Below are 23,121 nucleotides of genomic sequence, written 5' to 3'. Positions count from 1 at the left end.
CGTCATATTTAAATGGCAGTCTTTTGGTGTTTTAATATCAATATTGAAATAGCCCTACTTTTTACTGTATGATATTCCGCATCATAGAGTAGATTCCATTTTCATGACTGGATTCCACAATTCTGTCCGTGTTTTCCACATCACGGAAATTATAGAGGTCTACTTCTCCAGCATTTAAACAATAAAAACAGTAATCCACCCTTAGATAAGCAGAACAACTCATACAATCCCACATAGACCAACCTGGCTTTCCGCCTGGTGCTGTGTAGCAATTGGCCTCTCTGACTGTGTTTGATTTTCATTTAGTTAATTTTGGGGCATTTTCATTGGTTAATTGCCCATGAAGTTCTGGTCATTCGTTCCCTCTTTATTTACTCTCCCTGAGGCTTCTAGAACATGCCAAGGTCGAACGACACCATCTCGTCTCTTTCCGTCTGCTCACTCCTCAGCCTCTGATAATTGCTTGCTTAATTAAGGGTTTAGCAGTGACCCCATGCATGGTGGCAGCAAGGGGACAGAGAGAAGTTGGGTCTATCGATTGTCTCCTCTGGCCAGAAACAACCTTCTTTCAGCCCTCTCCATTGACCCTCAGAGAGTGTGTCGAAGAGGCAAACACACGTCTATGCCTCATGACTTCAGTGCTGGGTGTCACAGCTCAATAAGGCCTAGGCATGTATAGGGCTGGATCCCAGAAGGAGGAAGTTGCTTCCATCCATGAATTGTTGATTGGATGGAGGCAGAGGCCCCATCCACACTACTGCGTATTAGTTTAGAAACAGAGAATTAAAACGAATACGATCTCCGGCCACACCAGCGTTTCAGCTGCGTATTAGAACTGATCTCCGTCCACATTAAAACGACTGAAAACGCGGGTCACGTCACCATTCACCTACACTGGGCATGCGCGTGCCGGTGTAAACAGAAAACAGATTGACTATTCCTCAGATTTCGCTGAGGTTGATAAGTGCCGATCTGGACATTCAAAAGTTTTCGCACCATTCTTCAGGAAAAACAACTTCATTGATAAAATGATCTCACCATGCGCTGGTTCTTCCCGGCTTAACCCAAAACCGACGCTCCAAGTATGGTCGATACCGCCGCTGCACACGGAGTCACAGATCGCTGGAATAATAGCTTGCCTCCGGCGCATGTAGGCAGTTATAGCATTGTAAAATGCAGAATTTACTTGCACTAACGTAACTGGTAGTCCAGGCTGTTGTTGTATGTTCCGTTGTATGACACCCGATCAGAGAGCCGAGCGTGAGCCTCTGCGTCATCGTTTCAATAGTCCTCCGTTTTGACCCGTCTACACTAAAACGCCCTCCGGAGATTCAAAACGCAAAACGGGGTCGGCAGCGTTTCTAAACTTCTCCGTTTTAGGTCTTCGTTTTTGCCGTTTTAGTGTGGACGGGAGGTGCAAACGTAGCAAAAGGTCTCCGTTTCTAAACTAAAACGTAGTAGTGTGGATGGGGCCAGAGTTGAATGCAAGTTTGACTAAGAAAGAAGTGGGGTATAAGTGGACTAAATGATTAGAAAAAAGTATGAAAAAAAAGTATGATGTTGAAAGAAAGAAAGAAAAAACAAACAAACAATCAAATAAATGCATGGATGAATCGGTCCCAATAAGATCTATTAAATGCCTTGAGAAAATAGATAGGGTTCATTTTCATTTCATGTCGACTTAACACATTAGGTATCTTGAAATGACAACGAACAATTTTACAGCATTTATTAATCTAGGATCATGTTAGTTTGTACACTATTTGCTTTAAACATTTTGGGAAATGCTAATCTATTATGAAAAAACAGGACTTAACAATGAATAATATTATATTTATAAATGAACAGATTAACAATAGCTGAAAAAAAGTATGTTCACGATACCAAATGCATAAAAAAAGAATAAAATCTTATTATAAAGTGTTACCAACATTTTTAATTGGTACTCATGTGAAAACAAAAAGTTTGCTTCAGCTATGTTTGGACTAATGGAACTGTATTAAACCTAGTGCAAATCCAATTAATATATTAATTCAATACATATTTTAAGTCAGCAAAGTCCCACTACAACCGCTGGTTAGGACAAAACAATAACATGGAATAGAATGTATCGTACGTAATCATCAACAGATCAAAGTGTGAGTCAGTGTATAATTTCTGTAATTTCTGTAGAGTGAACCTAAAAATACCATCCGTCCCTACATATTAAATATTCTAGAATATTGTAAAAAAATAAACACTACCATCCTTTAAATTCAAACCTAACCTTCTGTCAGTAGATTGTCACATTTAGGTCCACATCCTGATAGAAAAAAAAAAAGTCCCCATCCCGATCCAATAATAATCTCTGAGAGCCTGTTACAGTACTTAATGGGTGTGAAAAGGAAATTGTGTGAAAGCGGAGGCTAAGAGGCCCATAAAACCATTTTCATAAATGAACAGTACTCCGGTGCTCCCCTGACAAGGTTTGCGATGGACTGCAACATTTTTATCCCCTCTATTTGGTCCTAGCTCTGTGCGCATTATGTGCTGAATAATTGAATCAAGCTGTGATTTGGTTCTGTTCCATTGAACAAGTGCTGAGATGTTTCATGACTGTGGTTCTCCTAGCTTCCTCTCTTTCGAAAAACACCTACCCGCTGCCAACAGCACCACAACAAGTGTTTGCGCTGCTTAGCGGAGCATTCAATAAGCGGGATTCTTTGGTTTTCCCAGAGAAGCCTAAAAAAAAAATAAACTTTTGGGCACTCACCACTGAGAGGATCCTTCCGTGCCGGTTATCTCCAGAACATCGTAGTCTTCTTCCAATTGAAAATCGGAGAAGACCAGGGCAATGGTGTCACCTGGTTCGGCTAGCACGGTCCAAGTGCAGTCTGCGTTGTTGTTGTACTCGTGGGGGTAATTTGGACTAGTGATGACACCGCTTTGACCACGCAGTGTGCCACCACAGCCATCATCCGCTGTGAAGAGATGACACAAATACAGGCAAGTTTAACTTGGATAAAATCAATTTCCTTGATCTTCAGGTAGAGAAAAATGGCTGGAAATATGAAAACGATACGATGCCGCGACACACAATGGGGGTCTTGAAGTTTCGGGCAACACTCACAGGCCAGTGATGCAACACACTGTAACATGGGGGTAATTAATTGAGATCTATGTAAAATTTTGTTAATTATTTCTAGTCAAAACCAATTCTACTCCTTAAAAGTGTGTTAAGGAGCCGATTATATAATAAATAGGCACTTAAAGGCTGCTGTGGTAATTGAGCCCCATGGCTCTCCCAACCTTCCTTAGTGAATCAAATGCAATCTCTCTATTTTTTTGCTGTCCTGATGCTCAGTCTTTCTTCCTGACAGTGAGTCTGTGAGGTGAGGAAAAAAAGAGCCGAGCCAACTGAGGGTGAAGGCAAAGACCCACTGTCTTCCCTCCCCCGTTATTTTTTTCTTCAATGCATCCCTCCCCTGAGAAAAGTAAAAAATCTAAACTTTTTGACATGGAGAAAAGTTGAGTCTGGATACCTGACATCCTTTTCAAAAAGTGTATTCTTAACACCACCTAAAGAGGCATTGTCTCTAGCGCAAAATGCAGAAAATGAATAAAAATAAAAAAAACAGGCTGCATCTTGAAGCTGTTTTGTAGCTGGAAACACTCTTCAAAGATTCAGAGCTTGTACATGTAATCAGGGACTGCAAGATATCCAGGGTGAGTTTAGTAGAAATCATATAGAATCTGAGATGGTTTAGCTGCACTGTCAAGGTTCGGTCATCTCAATAGCACTTAGTCAAGGTAGTGCCATATTCTTTGACATGAATGAATTTGACATGAATGAAGACAAGGCTGTGAGGGATAGAAGTACAGTGTTTTCAGTGGCTGAAACATCTTCCCAAAGATGTTCCACAAATTTATTAGTTTTGAAAATTACATGTGATCTAGTGCATGCCATTGTAAAGACTGCTGTCAATCCCTCACAGCCTCATTTTCATCCAAGTAATATTCAGTATGGCATCTACTCTGAAACAGATGTATTCAATATGCAATTCTTCAAAGGTCCAAATGTCTTTACATTGATCTATTTTAATACTTTATTATTAGTATTACATTTGATATCACCATAAATTGAGTGTAAAGTAAAAAAAAAAAATAATACATTCCAGATTGTCTTGTTCAATTAATGTCTTGTTCAGCATTTAATAATGTCTTGTTCAATCAAACATTACTATTTTATACTAAAAGTTTCGTATTTATTTTTAAATAAGGTTTCTTTTGTACTCCACTGTGTGTAGAAAAAAAGCAGGCCATTCATCACACGTACGGTAAAAAATGTGGCATGCAAAGACATTCTTGCTCTGTAAAGCCTCCAGTTTGATAGCTACAGAAGAATTCTGAATTATGGGTGCATGCCAAGTGGATATGTTGCCTTCCAGGCAAGTAAAGGAGTAAAGAGACTGTGTGTGTGAGTGAGTGACTCATAATGATAACTAGAAGTCTCTCTGGGGTAAAAGAAGGGTTGAGGGGGAAAGAGAGTGATCGGAGATTTGTTTAGGAGGCGTTTGAGTTGGCGTTCGTGTGAGTTTGAGGAAGGAAAGACAACGCGAGAGAAAAAGTGAGTCATCACACCTACCTAGCAAGCAAAATTGTCTCTCACCAACCAAATAAACAAACCATGTCAGAGCGAGTTCAGTGTGTGTGTGTGTGTGTGTGTGTGTGTGTGTGTGTGTGTGTCTCACACAGGTGAAGGAGCCTGCTTGTCACTGATGGGTGATGAGTTCTTCTCTGACAGGCCAGCATGGGATTCATTAGCGGTGACTGGCTAATCGCATGATTTCTTTTCTGTGAGAGGAAAACGGCGGGAGGACCTGGGCCCTGTCAGTCTTCTGTCGGATCCGTCACTCTTACATTTCCCCTGAGAGACATAGAGCATATGTGAGGAGAAGCCTCAGAGAGTTCTGGAATAGAGGGATGGAGAGGGAAAAAAAAGCGCAATGGATGCAGTGGAGGGAGGGTTCGGAGGGAGGACCGGCTATTGGTATTCCAGCCGAGAGTTTCCTTCACACTTCAGTAGAACACGCCGATCACTGGCCTCAGCTCTGCCTCTCAGTCTGGTTGTTTGATCTTGTTGAGACTTTGTGACTTCATGTCTAAACTACTAATTTTCATAAAATGCTTTGTAAAAATGATTTAGTACTTGCAAAAATCTAAAAGCGTTACTAAAATCTGATTTTTGCTTCATGTGCTTTCAATTTTTTTTAAAGAAATAGTGTTTCAGTGCAATAAATGATTACATATATGCAAGGAATACAAGACCAATCACAATACATTATGTAAATAGAAAGAAAGACAACCAATCACAATTCACTACATACACTATTGTTCAAAAGTTTGCGGTCAGTATTTTATTTATTTTTTTTAGAAATGGATGCCTTTACAGTCACTCTTGATCAAATATGTCCCTGCTAAATTAAAGTATATACAATGTTACAAAATATTTCTATTTCAAATAAACTATGTTCTTATGAACTTTCTATATATCAAAGAATCCTGAAAAAAAAATGCATCATGGTTTCCACAAAAATATTAAGTAGCACAACTGTTTTTGAAAATGATGATGATAATAATAAATGTTTCTTGAACACCAAATCAGTATATAAAATGATTTCTGAAGGATCGTGTGACATTGAAGACTGGAGTAATATGCTGGAAATTCAGCTTTGCATCACAGGAATACATTATATAAAATATATTGAAATGTAAAACAGTTATTTAAAATTTGAATCATTTTACAATAGGACCATTTTACAGTATTTTGATTAAGTAAATAAAGCCTTGAAAATATGAGACGTCTTGCTAAAACAACTTTAAAAACTTTGACCGACCTCAAACATTTGAGCATACAGTAGTTTGCCATTAAATAAAAAAAATAAAAAAATGAGAGAAAAAGTTACTGCAAAAGAGTTTCTAATAAAGGAGCTGAGGGAGTAACAGTAAATTGGTAATTTTTCTCCCTTCTGTCTGTCGTAATCATTATTTGTATTACCTCTTTTGGAAAGTCATGGAAACGCCATCATTGATTTTTTTTTCCCTTTGAAAACATAAAAATCATATGTGCTGTCCTCTCTCGTTTATCACTGTAGAAGTATACCCCGAAGTATGATGACTTCTAATTCTAAGAACCCAAGAAATTTATCAAAAAGAGAAAAGCTTAACAACATGTTGGTATTTTCACAGCAAAACCAATATAATGCCATGGTAACTATAATGTACAATAATCTAGAGTATAGGGCAATCATTCATTGTCATGGTATTAAAAAAAACATCATGGTATCAATCAAAGTACCCCCATTTCCTGACAGCTACTATATGTAACAGAATTTTAGTTTAAAACTTTCACTTTTCTTAATAAGCTCAAGCAGACCTTTGAACTGCCCAAGGAAGTCTCTTTAATGTCAAAGTGACTTGTTCAATTGGCTTGGATAAACAGATGATGTGTGATGCATAAAGATCTAAGCCCCTACAAAATCTGGCCTGCTTGTGTTTCATCTCTTCATACTGCCTTCCTCGGGCTCTGCGGCTGCCATGGTAACACAGCAGCGAGTGGTGTGTAGCGGCACCCTGAGACCCGAGAGCCAGCACTGATACAAAACAACAATAGGCAAAAGAAAAGGATTTTGGAGGAGGAACAGATCCAACCAGTCCCTCCGAATTCAACTTTTCACTTATCTTCCTTCTGGAACAATCATCCTGTTCAGTGTGGCATAGAGGAGGGTGGCATGCCATCAGACCGCCATTTTGATGTTTTGAATGCAAAATACTGAATGTATTCGCACAGTGCGGGGGTAGAGAAGGATGTGAGGATACAGACCATGATGAGAGGCTTAGAGGCCAGAGATCTGAATGTGGGTATTCATTTGGGAGGGTATTTATCAATGCATATAAATGTAGACATCTAAGCTTATTAGATCAAATATTTATAATATGCTCTATAGATAATGGCAAATAAGGCAGACTGGAGTCTGAGTGTTGTGTTTAAAAGAAGAGTCCTGTAAGATGAGCACTAATGAGGACAAAGAAGCCTTTCTGACACTGTGTGACTCCTTAAAGGAAAATGACCCAAACTTCTGGCCACCCATAATCAGAGCTCGAGAGGAGGCTGTCTGCTGCCGGCTACAAAGGCCGTTGATTGGCTGTTTTCTCTAGATGTGTAGAGAGCAGAAATCCGTTTGGCATCGGTTGCATGGTTAATTAATCTAAAAACCATTCAAATGGGAGAGAGATAAAAGATAAAAGATGATAGAGGATACATAGTAGATATGATTTCCAAGCCAACTGAACATTTACTGCCAGATTTACTAAACAGGGCAAATTAGCGCGAGAGCGCATTTCCAAAAAAGTTCTGCGTGTGATCTACTGATGACGCACAAATTAAAGAACACAGACTCAGCTGGAACATTTCTATAATGACTAACACAATCTACCAAGAGCAGCGCAAATACGCATCTGGTTTAAGACTTGCTTTTTGGGGGCATTAAATAATGGTGCAAATATCAGTAAAATGACAAACGCAAACCTTAGTAAATCACCTTGCATGATTCATTTTAATGCTATTCTCCCAAAGATTTTGCATCTGAAAGGGAAAGTCCAACAAATGAATATGCAATGCGGTCAGCCGCAAAAATAGCCCTGTTCACGGCTTTTCAGAGCAAATTTTTCACTGCGTATCTTTAGTAAATCTCTAGTAAAGAATTCGCAATATTTTAATAATACAGGAAAAATCATGAGGATAATTTTGTAGAATTAAAAGATTAAAGATGGTGGTTACGTTGTCATCTGAAGTTTAATCTTGTAGAGATTACTTTTTCTTAATATTTAATGTGGCATTAAAATGCTTTTGTGAATATATATTTAAAAAAAAACTTTAAAAAGCATAATGAACAGTAATAAATAGATACAATGGTAACACCCAGAAGAAATAAAATAATACAATAAAATAAAATGCATTACCACATTGTACCTTTCTTAAATTAAAAAAAAAAAAAATGCTGTACAATTCTGCATGTAAATAAGGAATATTTACATAAATATTTGATTGTTAAAATTCAGAGGAAGCATTGGCAAGAAGGGGTCTCTTTCTGGCATTGCGTGCCTGAGCATGTGTGTCTTTACGTGGGCTTCCTGTCCCCCAGCCCGGGCACAGATGGCCCTGGTTCATACTGGCCTGCGAGAACACACTCACACTCGATCTGGAGACCGCAGATACTGTTCATTGCCCTTGCATATGCACTAATGCATTATACATGCTATTATCAGTGGAGTACTTCGTCATTGTTTTATTAACTGCAAGACCTGTGTGTGTTTTTATGAGACTTTCATGAATATGTGAATATGCCTCTCATAAAATAAACGCATGCATATACAGAGTTCACTTATGCATATTATGAGCCTGTGCTTTGCATCAAACTGACTGGACTCAAGATGTCAATGGGGGCTCGCATCATGTTAATATCTGGCCTCGAACTGTCAGCATGTTTTCAGAGTATCATGATGGAGAGCATTTGGATATCCCTGCCCCTCAGGCAACGGCTAACACGCCATCACGTGACCCCGCTGTCTTACACAACACCCCTGTGCGGCTTTCACACGTCGGCAGGTATCACCTCGGGGGTGTCTACTGTGTCTCATCCAGGAAAAATAGAACTGTGCAGCCAACCTACTACTAAATGCTGGGATATCTGTCAGCGCTGATAAAGACACTTGGTAACCTTTTCTTGAGACTCTCTTAAGGAGTTTCAGTCCCACCCCGGACTCACCTCGACAATACGGCAGGGGGAAGTCCCAGGCAGCGGTGCCGGAGGAGGTGGCCAGGCATGAGAGCACAGTGTGGCCCTCCAGCACGTAACCCAGGTTGCAGCTGTAGCGGATCTTGTCCCCGATGTTGAAAGTAGAGCCCTGCTGCATGCCGTTGAGCAGCTGGCCTGGATTTCCACAGGTGTAGCTTGGAAGGGCTAGAATGGGAGAATGAAACAAAGGAAATGTTTTAAACAGTTTTTCATATAATATACTATGTGACAGAGAAATCCACTGAGAGTTTTTCATGTTAAAAGGATACTTTTGTTAAAAAATGACATTGTCTAATCTAAACTTTTAGACAAAAAATAGGAAATAATAATAAAATTCAGCCTTTCCATCATAGAAATATATTGCATTTTAAAATGTATTACAATACTAAAACGTCATTCTAAATAAGTAGTACTTTAATAAATAATGTGTAAATAATATTTCACAATATTACAGTATTTTGATCAAATAAAAGCTTCTTTCAGAAACATTAAGAAATTATTAAAATGATTAAAATAAAAAATATATAATTGTATAAACGTAGTGTATATACACGCCCTGAATTAATATTATCATCATATTTGTATCTTCCAAAAAGTTTACAATACAGAATTAGGGTTTCAATTTGCAGTAATAGCATGAAGTTATATATCTATAATGTCATAATACCTAAAATTATGGACAATGATGGTGTATACAAAGCATTACTGAATTGTTCAAATTGTAATAATTCAACCCATTTAAATTAATACAACTCAGCACAAACCATTGTAATTTACCATTTTTACAAAACCTCATTTGTCAAGCTTCAAAATATTTATATTACATCAATCTATAAAAGACATATTGACATCACTCTCTGGCTAGTCAGTTCTCCAGGCGGCCATTTTGTGGAAAACCGAAATCTTCGATACAAAACCTTTTATCTAAAATCTATTATACCACCAGACTGCCTAACCTAAATCCAATCTGTTCAGTGATTCAGTCTCTTCGGAAAATTTGGACTAAACCGCTCAATTGATATGGATTAGTTTTACAATCTCTTTATGAACTTTTTTAAGCGTCAAAGTGGTAGTTGTATAGCTGTCAATGGAGGGACAGAAAGCTCTCAGATTTCATCAAAAATATCTTAATTTGTCTCCCAAAGATGAACGAAAGTCTTACGGGTTTGGAATGACAATGAAGGCGAGTAAATGACTGAATTGTAATTTTTGGGTGAACTATCTCTTTAAGTCTATTCACTGTAAATCATCTGTTTTGACCAAGAAAGCTATGCTAATGCAATTTAATTTGTGGCTATACAAGCGTATACACAAAGTGTTGGGCACTGGAGCGCCCATACTGGAAGTTAATCTCTCCTAATGGCAATGACCTGTTAGCAGGGAGAGTGCACTGCAGTGGGGAAATCTGTCTCAGTAGTGCAGGGAAACAGGGCAGCGAGTGCGATAGGTGGGCTGACTTCTGATTACATCAGCACTGATTAGGAGAGCAGTTTCGTCACTGCACATGCCAGAACATGTGAGAGCAAGACGTTTGTTGCGCACACACACACACACACACATATTCATCAGCATACATATTAATGAACTGTAAAGCAGGTGAGACAAATATACACTTGAGATTGTGTGTTATTAACCAGCACTGAGTTGAGTGCTCCCTTAAACATTAATTAACTTGACTGAACGAGTGGCATGGATGTGAGCTAGAATGCTAACAAGATTCACCCGTCGCTGGTCCACCAGAACTGTTTAAATGAATAAAAACCCTCCACCTACTCATTCGAATTTTGCATATACATAAATCATAAATTCATAACAGTTAGTTCTCTCTTTCTTAAAAAAGAAATCCCTACTGGCATTGCGGAACTTTAAGAATTCTGCACAGATCCTGGATGCTTCCTCATACACACCGTTCTCCCCATGGTCCCACTGCATTTGTCATCTTCAGTCTATAACTCACAGGACTGACTGTGCCACCCTTGCAGTTTGACTGCTTTAACCATTTTAAGGGTCGCTATATCCTGCCCGAGTGCTGAAACAGCAAGAGATGGTTCTCGTGTTACGTCTGCATCTATGACCCTCACTCCATTACTCTTATCTTTGTCTCCGTTTTCATTGAACCAGAGAGAGAGAGAGAGAGAGAGAGAGAGAGAGAGAGAGAGAGAGAGAGAGAGAGAGAGAGAGAGAGAGAGAGAGAGAGAGAGAGAGAGAGAGAGAGAGAGAGAGAGAGATATACAAAAACAGAGTGGAAAATTGCAGCAAATGCTGTTCATGTAACTTGGTGAGGAATGAAATTCAATTCAAATTTTTTCCCAACACCTGTTTTCCCCTTCAATCTTTAATAAATAATATCATTTAAGGACCAAATCTGGTCCAATTTACAGCTAATTCTGGCCAGAGAAACCATCTGACCGACATGTAAAGCAACCAGTTGCAGATATGTGCTGCTTAGACTGACACTGAAAAAAAAGAAAAATGCTGTTCTACTGAACATTCTATTTATTAAAGAACCTTAAAAAGAAAAATTCCACTACAATATTGTGCAACATGATTGTTTTCAACATTGATTATAATAAGAAGCATTTTTTAAACACCAAATCAGCATATTAGAACGATTTCTGAAGGATCATGTGACACTGAAGATTCTGTTTTGCCATCACAAAAATAAATAATATTTAATAAAAAAAATATATTAACATAGATTGTAGTTATTTTAAACTAGGGATGGGCATTCGATTCAATTTTCTTAGTCGATCGTTGGGAGAATTAACGAACGACTATCGATTAATCATTCATATTTTTATTTTAAAATTCATTATTTAACTTTTTATCAATTAAAAATTAAGAAGAAGCCAGCTTCCATTGAAAATGAATGACTTCCGGTAGCTTTGGAAGCTCAGGTCGGCGGCGGTGTGAACGTACAGTTAGGCTAAACTTGAAGATATATGCGCTGCGGTGCTCTAAAGCAACGGAACCTGCAGCTGCGAGTTAGCGTTCTTAAACAGAGACCCTCGTTTGTTCCCAAATAATAAATTAAATAAAATCATGTTAAACAATAACTTCACCAACAACATAATAAAACTTAGATCTGACAGGTTTTGTCAAAATGTAACTTACAACTATCCAAGGCACGGAGTCGAGAAAGAGGGCGAGAGAGATTAGCCTACCTAACAACTACTTAAATTAGGCTACTAAACAAAGTCTCATAAAAAATAACTAGTAACTCGCATACAACTTCTGCACCAGTCTACTGATTTTTGTTGAGAAAGATAAGCATGTTGACATGATCTGGGGTCAGACGTGACCGCAACCTGGTGACCGTCAGTCCAGCCGCCGAAAACACCCGCTCTGAGGAGACTGACGTTGCCGGGATGCACAGGTACCTCCACGCTAACTTGGCCGGCCCGGGGAACCACCAGTCTGCAGGGGTGCAATCCAGGGGTCCATTGCTTCAAGACTGACACTACGCAACGCAACCAGTATTAGTTTAATCAATAACTAATTAATGACGAAATTCTTAATGATCAATAATCGATCATCGATTAATCATGCCCATCCCTATTTTAAACTGTCACATCATTGCTGTTTTACTTCATTTTTGGTCCAATCCTTTTATCCTTGGTGTGCATAAGATACTTTCAAAAACATTTTAAACATTTTACCAACTTTTAAATGGTAGTGTATGTATATATAGTATGAAGAAATGTGTCCATCCAAAAGTTATAAATATACTATTATATACATATTACTAGAAATATGATTAATTTATGTTATCTATCAAACTTGCTATTAATGCTCCAAACAAAACTCTGCTAAATCCAATGTGTACATTCTTCTCAAAATTGCTCAGTACAGCAACCCAGTAAATCTGAGGCTAAGATTGCGAGACGGGTCGACAATGGCAAGGTGAATAAATATTGTTGCATGTGTTCGCAACAATTGAAGCACCCATAAACTGCCTACCACGCAATATATCAACAGCATATTCTAGAGAACTGATTTTATGCTGATGAGGATTGATTTGTTTTACCAGCACAAAATAACCGAAGCAGCAACAGACATAAATGATAAGTGATTTGCAATAGTGAGAGAGCAACACCACATACAAAAAGGAAAACTTAGTTACCTAGAAAGCACTGACTGTCTGTGACTTTTACTGTCACATTACCTAGCACGTATTGGCTAGGTTATGAAAGCTGCATGTTCAAGCACATAAAAATGAACATGAAAGCGCTGGCACAATCCGCTCTGACACGCCTACCATTCCTTTAAAGTCTATACTTTAAAAGTGACATTGTGAAATTGATCCCAACACAGTAGCACATTAGCTCAATAAGCAGTTTCTGCTTTGTTGAGCAACGATTCAATCAATGCCTCTCTGTGCGTTCACAATTACCAGGCAACTGCAGTGAACACTCATCACCCCCTGCACACAACGGGCAAGACATGCAATCTTTTGCAAATCACACAACTCCTTCTACATAGACGAGTATTAGCGGCTTCCAATTATAGAGAAATAACACACATGTATGAGTTCCACCTGAAAGATAACTGCTTATGTAACCCCTCAGGGTCCTACCCACCCCACTCCTAGCGGGACTCAAACCAGGATTGGAGGGCTAGCGGGAGCGCTAACAAGGACGCTAAAGTGCTAGTGCGCCTCTTGATGCCAGGGGAGTGAGGTTTACTCACACAGCTCCTACTAGCTGGACTTTGTTACACTTTGCTGTGCATGACATAAAATAGACTTTCAAGGCAAATGTGTATTTGTCTCCAAGGTCTTTTTATGCTTCTTGAGGCACTTTCTGTGAGACTGTTAAGCACAAAATATGAAGGCATTAAAAAAGCAAAAAACAAAAGTGTTTTTTGTTTTTGTCCATACAATAAAAGTGAATGTGGTGTATGTTGTTTGAACACCATCATTCTTCAAAATGTCTTCTTTTGTTTTCCACAGAAAGTCAGTCAGTCATACAGGTCTGAGGTACAATTTCGGTTTTATTTTATTTTTTATCAGACTAAAAGACTTTAAAATGAAGAGCATATTTTTGTCAAAGACATAAATGTGTATTTTTGTTTATACCCCAGAGAAAAGGCTGTTAAAATTAAGCATCAAAATGCAATTTTGTTCAGACGATTCTATAAATGGATCCTGATGGTGGAACTTTTTAAATACAGTATAATTCTTCTTTTGAGGTAAAACTTTCTGGGATTTTTGCTCTTTTGGCATAAAATAAAAAATAAGTAAATAACTGAATAAATAAAAAAAAATCACATTATTCATAAATCAGCAGGTTGTGAAGTTACAAGCTATATTTAATCTAAAAATACTTTAAACTGTAACCTCTCCTCACCCTCGACCCTCAACTCTTCAACTGCCTCGTAGTTTTTAAGATACAATACAGGATATTTACTGTACCGTCAAACTAAAAAATAATTATAAAAAAAAAACATGAAATACAATTATTTATTTCAAATAATGTGAGAAGTTACATACTAATAAATTAAAATATCTTCAATGAAAATAACAATAAATGAATAAGAACAATAAACGAATGTGCCGGAACATTATGCAATTTTAAACACATAAATGTATTGTTCTTTTTCATTTACTGTTTTTTTTTAATAAACCCTTGATGTACCAGTATATCAGATCAATGTTTTTTTTGGGGTCAATTATCCATATTTCTGCATCAAATCTGGTCAATTCATAATGTTCAAATAGTTGAAATGTTTTTTTTTATTTATTTTTTTAATGTTTTTTGCATATTTAAGGTGCAAAGTCAACAGTGGCTGCTGACATAAGAATTAGTCGGCGGCTTGTGAATTTGCAGTTAATCCAAAGGGGTGTTTGTGAAATTCATCAATATTCCATCTCCAATGAGATTTTCTTCTCTCAGTACCCTGAGCCACAAGGGCTCTGGTCTCTTTGCATTTCATCTAAACCTGGTTTATCTCTATTTTCTTAGTAGCTTGTGTCAGCAGAAAAGCAAACACAGAGGAAGCATGTAGATGAGCTTAATAAATGCACAATTTATGTACCCAATCAGGGTTGAAGGTGTCTGTCTCACTTTGAATGGTCACTAACATTATATGCTCATAATTGTCTCAACATCTGCCTAGAGGAAACCTGCTTTGATTCTTCATTCTGTGCAGTTGTTATTTATTTACTTAGGCTACTTATTTATTTATATTCTTCAAGCAAAGGCGAGATGTGCCACGAACTGCAGGATTTCAGAGCCAATTAATTGGTAGCATGGCCAGATCATAATTTCATTTGGTCGTGGAAATATTCACACACATGCAACCCTCACAAAAAGCAATTGGGATAACTGTTGTAGAATAAGGAAAATAAAAGCCTATAAAAATGCAGTGAACCAAGCTTCACCTTCCTAAGAGAGTACATGCAATGCTGTTAGTAACAACCTGTTGCTGCAGTGGACAAACCAAAAGGCCATAAAATATTAATACGCACTCAGATAGACCTCAAACTTCAAGATTGTGTACATTGAGTACTTTAGAGCATGTGGAACAGAACAACCCAAAACTGTGGCAGTCAGAAAGTGACAAGAAAACAGAAAGAACAAGGGCCATGAGGAGCTACATCTCTTCCAGGAGCGAATCTAGAATTTTAGTCCCTCACTGAGTATGAGGAGAAGCTTGACATTTCTTGTTTTATGTTTGCAGGGTCACAGGTTTAAATCTGAGTCGAGTGATCATCATAACATAAACTACTAAAAACTGCATCGGTAATGATGGCTTTGGTTGCACATAATTTTGTGATTTAGACGACTTTGCAACATGATCACGAATTGAATTAAAACAAACAAACAAACAAACAAAAATCAGAAAATATATACTAAACCATAATTAGTTAATTCAATAATATATAATTATTTAAAAAAATATTATGCTCACAAAGCATACTTTGCAGTACATACTTTACAATAGGTTCATTAGTTAACTAAATTAGTTAATATTAACTAATAATGAACTGCACTTATAAAGCATTTGTTAATCTTTGTTAATTTCAAAATTTAATAATTAATACTTTACTAAAATCTTGTTGATATTAGTTAATGCACTGTGAACTAACAGGAACAAACAATGAACAGATGTATTTTTATAAACTAACGTTAACAAAGATGAACAAAAATAGTTACACATGTATTGCTCATGGTTAGTTCATGTTAGTTAATGTTAACGATGCAGGTAAATAAATCTAGTAATAAATAAAGGAATTATGTGACGTGCATCACTGCACAGCTTCCACGGCTGCTGGCTAGCATTAAAAGACTATGCAAACTGCTAAAATGACACCAAGTTTGCCTCATTTTATATAAAAACTAAAAACAGATGAAATTAACTTTAGTGTGGAATTTTACAGCTATAGTTAAATTAACTTCAACAAACGTTAAGAGAGCTCATATAATCACATTTAGCGTAATCGCATGCTCTTCTCTACAACATTACCACGCATTTTACCATCGGCCCTCTTTGGGCTTTTCTAGAAGTGCATGGACCCTTATCTACATCTTTCTGTGACTATGGTTGCAAACACCAATCGCTGGGCCAGGCTGCTCTTTCTTTCTTTGAAACCTGCTTCTCAAGCACACTGAGGGCAAATACGCTTAATCTGGAGGCGTCTTGTCATTCTAGATCTAAAGAGCTCGACTGCTGAGAAAATTTCAAACCACCTGGGCCTGCACTGGCTGGTGCTTTTTTAAAAGGCTTTTATACAGCCACGCACTTTTATATACCCTTACACCACAGCAGGACGGAGTGACCCAGCACCTGCGGCGAACAAAAACAGATCTGGGATGTTTTCCTAATTTGGAATTAACCGATTAGTTTGCTTATATGGTGTGATGAATGCAAAAAAAATTAAGCTTGCTTTCCAGATACTCTGAATCAGATCTTCGCTTCTGCTCATCATGTTGCCACGGCAACAGGCACAAGTCCACCTGGGTCTGGTGGGCCGGTGTCGAAGTGAAACGCAGAGGGACAAGAGTGCCAATAAGCTCATGTTTGTATGTATCCTCTCTGTTTCACACATAAGCGGCCCCCCGTGTCTGAGGAAGAGTTTCCTAATGTAGCTCCGGCATTAGCGTTCACACCTCCAGTAGTTTGCCCTTTCTAAGAACTGGCGCTCTGTCAAGCTGATCCACACCGCTCAGCCTCAGACAGAATAATCCCGCCTGTCTGCCATCAAAGCTATTTAGAACCGGCTGATGTACCTTATTAAAGCCCTGTGTGTAATAATGCTATACTTACTGCATAATCAATGCATTCAAACACATGATAAATGAGTATATGCTTTGCTAAACCAAAAGGCAGACGTTGAACTAAATCTTAATGAACTGTAAATGCAGAAATAAAGATCTGTGAATATTTTCTTAGCCTCATGTCATTCTGACCCAGTTGTATTTGTTGAGGAATATGTATAATGTTCTTTTCCATACAATGACAAATGAGTATGAAGATACCTAAAGGACAAAATAAAAGACAATAAAAGTAGTCAATATGTTGTGTGCACCATATTCTTAGATTATCTGAGCATGATAAACAGGTTGCAATTTAAGTCATTATGCATACAATTCATAATTTTATGAATAAATTCCTTTAAATTGCATGTTTGGTTACACATATATTTAATGTGACAAACATTTTGGTATGCCATCTGTCTGTCTGTCTGTCTGTCTGTCTGTCTGAGGTTGAAATGGCCAACAAGCTACATTTCATTAATAACTGAAAAGAAAACCTAAATTAAATCTAAAAGGCAATATTAAAAAAAAAGCACATAAAATGAGAAAAAAAAAAATACCAAAATGAACAAGAAGATTAAAATGTAAAAGTAAAAGCCAATTCAAAATATTAGAAAAAATAAATTTAAAAAAATGTACAAAAAATTGAATGGAAAACGTTCGCGGACAGGAAGATGCCTGGACTGTGACGCTGCTGCTAGCAGGAATCCCTGAACGTGACGTCAGGCTGACAGTCTGTCCGAGTGCGAAAGAGAGAGAGCGCGCTTGCATCCTCTCAGAAATCACCCTGCCATTTGGGAGATTTCCATGTGCATCCCTATGAAACCAATCCATGCCTAACAGGGATCACGGAAGCAGATCAGAGCCTCTGAAGCGGCTCCTAAATTACTCTGGAGCTGCCAGCCTGCCTGAGCCGAATGTGAAAGAGGAGAGGTAAAGCATGCTCGAAGGAACCTTATTGAACAGAGAATCAGACATTTGAGAAATGAGGAAGCAGAGACACACATGACTGGGGTGACTAACTTCAGCAGGAGCAAAAATAAGGGGTACTCAGGCTGACCAACAATGCTACACAGTCAGAGTAGAAGGCTGTATAAAACAATTAAGATTGAAATGCATTTAAGATGCAATCACTTCGATTTTGGTTTATTGACATAACTTCATTGCGTCTGCTATTAAAAATAAAACCATTAACATTTTAATGGCATACTATTGAGTCACACACCATTACACAGATTAGGTTTAGTGTCTGCCTAAACAAATTATAACACTAAAAAAAATCGTGACTGAAAACATGTAATATTACCTACCTATTAAAATAGCAAACCAATACAGTGAAAATTTGGATATGTGGAGAGATCACCTTTATATTTCAGCATTTCCAAAAAGGGTTTGAACTCCTACCAACAAAACATAATATAAAATGTGCAAAGCCAACAGGTTAAAGAGCAAAAAAAAAAAAAAAAAAAAAATACCATCTGTACTTTTCTCTTTTCAGATCCCTTTTGTATACCACTCATGTTTTTCTACCCTCCCTTGATTTATCTCAATCCTTCCCCCAGCTGCCAAGTGTAGCTTCAATGTAACGTCGCAAAAGCCAGTGTAAAGGCTTTCACACAACTCAAGCAAAAGTTATCCATGTCAGGATATACGAGGCTTGGAGACAACAATATGGTGAGATGACAATACAGGGTTTTCTGCAGTGTTGCAGGAAATGGAAGAGCAGGTGAGTAATAGTTATTTCTAGGCTGTAAAATGGAACAAATCAAGAACCAGAGTCTTTACTGTGTTGCAGGTGTCATTGATGATCGTGGATTTCTGGATGGTAAAAGTGGAGAGCACACACTTCCAGGGATGGTCCAAACAGGTTAGTAAACAGCTTACTGGTAGAGAAGAGGATCGTTGGGAAATAGAATACATAAGGAACAGGTAGGACATTGCTGGAGAAATGAAGGAGGACCGTTGGCTGTTAGTATTAAGGTCAATAGTCTGATTACTGAATATGAGGTGTGTGCTCTTATAGTTCTCTTGATGGCTAGTGATTGGTGTCAAGTGCAGGTGATGGTTGAGTGAGTGCAGGTAAGAACCAGGGGGGATGCTGGGAAATGTAGTTTAGAGTGCACATGACAATCTATTGTTGCACATCTATTTTTCGCAAACTGCAATTTTTAACATTGACACTTATATGCAAAACTGATAGAAACACTAAAGTTTTATTAGTAGTTTAAGTATCATGGTTTCCACAAAATATTAAGCAGCACCAATGGTTCTTGAGCAGCATTTCAGCATATTAGAATGATTTTAGAATAATCACGATACACTGAAGACTGGAGTAATGATGCTGAAAATTCAGCTTTGATTTTTTTATAGGGGGACAGTTTTGGGATTTTCTCATTTACATGAACAGGCAATTTCCAGTCTTTTCCTCCAGCTTTTCAGTGCATCACCCCATAGGGAAAACAAGAGCACAAGTATACAAGGACAGCCTGCTGTGTGCAATGTCCCGCTGTGACCTCCACAACTGTCTTCGTCCTCCCAGGGTGGAACTCCTCTAGCTTTGATTTTAAGCCTCAGGATGGGAATCTCAAAGGATTCCCGATCACATAATTAATATCAAACAAGGATATCAGCGGGAAAAGAACATTTTTTTTAAACAAATAATTAAACGAAACCCGGTATATTGTACAGTAAACAATATTTCACTGTGAAATACTTCGGATAGGTCACTTGAACAACTGCTATGTCTAATATTTTTGTATGAGGCTAAACTGTATAATGACTAAGAAAGACTTTAGATACAAAGACGGTGCACTCATATTACTATCAATAAGAAAAAAGTACAGTGTGCAGTGTGGTGGAATAAGTTCCGCCTTCAAAATAAAAGAGCTAATCGCCAATTGGTAAAGTCACTACAGCTACCTTTAGAATCTCTGGCTGCTATAGAAACACTCAGTGTCAGTGTTGCCAGATGTACGATAATTATCGTATTTGTACGATAATTTTGACCTCTGTACGATGTACGATCAATAATGAAAAAAATCCCATAATGTACGATAATTTTAGAGTTTTCAGTCGTTCGTCCAAACACACATCCTACCGCCTCTCTCTCTGACCCAGAATCATTTCGCAGGCTCACCTGTCTGCACGCAAGCACGTACACACACACACACACACACACACAGGCACCACACATTGTCGCCCGGCCCGCACGTCAACACTACACCCCCCCCCCCCCCCCGAATTGTAGGCTTATCCATCTGTCCATCCATCTATCCATCCATCCAGTGAAGGATAGCTTACTTCTTTTTTTAATGAGAAAAGCATACAAGAGCTGATTTATAAACCAAAGCTGCAGTGTTGCTAACTACTCAAAATAGCAACTTGTCTGTATTTGACCATTTAATTAAATTATGAGTAAGCTTCAAAATTATTTCACAAAAACTGCAAATATGACACGTATGACAAATCCCCATTCACTGCTGGATATGTGGCCCATGCTACAGGTAAACATCTGGAGCTAAATCAAGTAACATCTGGAGGCGCAACCAACGGATAAATAAAGCTTGCAATAATTTCTTAAACAGCTGACTTGACAGATCAGCTCAGAGAGTGCATATATCTTAACTAGTAACTCTAACAATGATGGTTAATCAAGCCAATTACATCAAGCCAATTGTTCTGAACAGCATGATCAGAGAACGTATAAAACCTGCAAGTGAAAATGCATAACAAAAATCATACAGAAAGAACATTATAGTGTGAATAAATGTATTATAGATTTAACACAGTAGATCTCATGAAAGACCACATATGGTGCCAATCAAAAGGTTATTTGTTACAATAACAAACGTTCACAAATTACACAAAGGTTCTTTTATGGGTCTAATTAAGGGAAAAGGTACAGCAGGTTTAAAGCATCCACAACTCTTGCTCCTCAAAACAGAGACCATTCAACTGAATTCCAACAAATTCAGATGAAGACCTTCTCAACCAGATTCAAATCAGCTAAAAGCACGGAGCCAGCGTGACTCATGCAGTGGGGTGTCTATGAGGAATGTTTAATTGGATGGCTTTACCCATAATGAATCTCTCTAATCCTAAAGCGGCTTACCTAAATCAACGGCCAACAGCGTTACATGTATTTGTATTCAGGGATAGTGGAGCAACCTGTCTGTGTGCTGGTATACAGTGAAGTGGAAAGCAATTGATTATCAATAAATACTCTAAAATAAGGACAAATGCTGACCTAGGAGACCATTCCTCAGTGCTCTATTGGTCATGCTTCTCATTTAAAGGACATCCAAGTTAATCTTCAATTTTTAACTGCCAAAAATGTGCAGAGTAACTTGGAAGTGATCCACAAATGCATCTGTAAAAGCCTTGCACGGATGGAAATTGTCCACTGGGGTGATTTCAAATGCAAAAAGACAATCCATTGACCCTGTGTTTGTTCTCCGACCTAAACAGAGTCTTAATTAACAATCCTCTTTCCTATCCACAAAACCAGCTCTTGTGCACAGCGAAAGTGAGGGCAGATCGATTGAGTCTGCTGATGAATTGCACCATAGCATTATGCTAGATATTTTTCCAAAGGTATCAGCATCATAGGTAAACCTCTATTTATAACAATTAACCTTGCAAACGTCAGTTCTATATAATGCACACAGCAGTAGTGACACCAGTGACCTTCCTGTGTAAATCCACACTAGCCATACAAATTATAATGACAAATGATAAGCTGGTGGAGATTGCCTTCTATTTCAGGAAAGAATGGACATGGGAAAGGCTCTTGGTTCGATTGCGTAGCAAATCATTTTTTTTTTAATTTGATCCCCCCCTCCTGATCCCACTGGTTTCTTTTTATACTGTACATTTGTACCACCGTACGAACTAGGCAGCAGCTGTTTACTCAGAAATGCTAGTTTTAATGTTTTATTCATGTTTGTGGTCGCTTTGGATTTACCCTCAAACTTTATATGCACAGGCACTTGGTGTTTGTCTGCTGTGGAAGTACTGCAAGAAAAATAAAAAATGTGAGCTACTCTCTGAAGGCAATTTATTCAAAGACAAGAAGCTGTGAGAAATGGATTTTAATATAATAATGTAACCAGGAGTGGGCAAAGATGCCAATTAAGTCATCAATTGTACTTATATAGCATCTTTTAAAACATTGTTCACATAGTGTCACAGGAAACATATACATGTCATAAAATAATATAAATGATCAAATAAAAAAATGAACTAAAATAATATAAAAAAATATAAAATAAAATAACATCCATTAAATAAAATAAAAAAGGCAAAACAATAATAAAGTAGAAAACAAAATGCATTATACATATCAGGTGCATAGTACATGTAATCTTCTTCAACTTATTTTAGTTTACAATGTGCTTTGTTAGATTTCTTTTTAATTTGTCATATATTTTATTTCTCTATTTGTTTTAGTATCCACCTCTCATTTTCTATTTTTCTTTCACAGAATCCTTATGGCATTTAATAGAAATACAAATCAATTAACAAGAGAAGATAATTCAATTGTTTGAGGAAAGGCTGCACTCGCACCAACTTAATCAAACTAAACTTGTCAAATAGTCTCAGGCCCACACCAAAATCTTTATCATGAAAGCACTCTAAGAAGTCCATGTGACCATTATCTGCTCCTGCTCTGAGAGTTAGCGATTAACTGGAACACTGACAGAATGTACAAAAAAATGGATGAAAGACTGTCAGGGCTGTCAGGATCCCCACTGATGGTTTAACAGCAGGATGCTGGGCCACTATGGGATAGATGTGTTTTCTCTCTACAGGTATGGCCGATTTTGATTTGTGCTGGTTATTAATTTGATTGGTTAGCATATTTCTAATGCAATTAGACTTGTTTACATCCCATTAATTTAATTTGCATGATCACATCACACTCTGTTATTGACAGAGCTGGGATGTGCAACATACAGCATGTCAAAAAGGTCAGTAGATGTCGTTTTCCACTTGATAAAGAAGGCGGAGGCTTCAGAATAAATCCT

The 23,121-nt window shown here is 37.8% G+C and overlaps 1 protein-coding gene across 2 annotated transcripts in view; it reads right to left on the bottom strand.

Annotated features, from left to right (window-relative positions):
• csmd2 (CUB and Sushi multiple domains 2) overlaps window positions 1–23,121 on the bottom strand; it is a 364,863-nt gene that overhangs the window by 250,307 nt on the left and 91,435 nt on the right. For both annotated transcript variants that reach the window (XM_077196124.1, XM_077196123.1), the window contains 2 exons: window positions 8,808–9,002; window positions 2,753–2,960 (listed from right to left, as the gene is read on the bottom strand). In XM_077196124.1, coding sequence (XP_077052239.1) covers window positions 2,753–2,960; window positions 8,808–9,002 — 403 coding nt within the window. The remainder of the gene's footprint in view (window positions 1–2,752; window positions 2,961–8,807; window positions 9,003–23,121) is intronic.

Source organism: Siphateles boraxobius, unplaced genomic scaffold (genome assembly GCF_051911475.1).
Source record: "Siphateles boraxobius isolate OS27281-9 unplaced genomic scaffold, OSU_SipBor_1 35, whole genome shotgun sequence".
NCBI lineage: Eukaryota > Metazoa > Chordata > Actinopteri > Cypriniformes > Leuciscidae > Siphateles > Siphateles boraxobius.
This window is presented reverse-complemented; position numbering and strand designations above follow the sequence as displayed.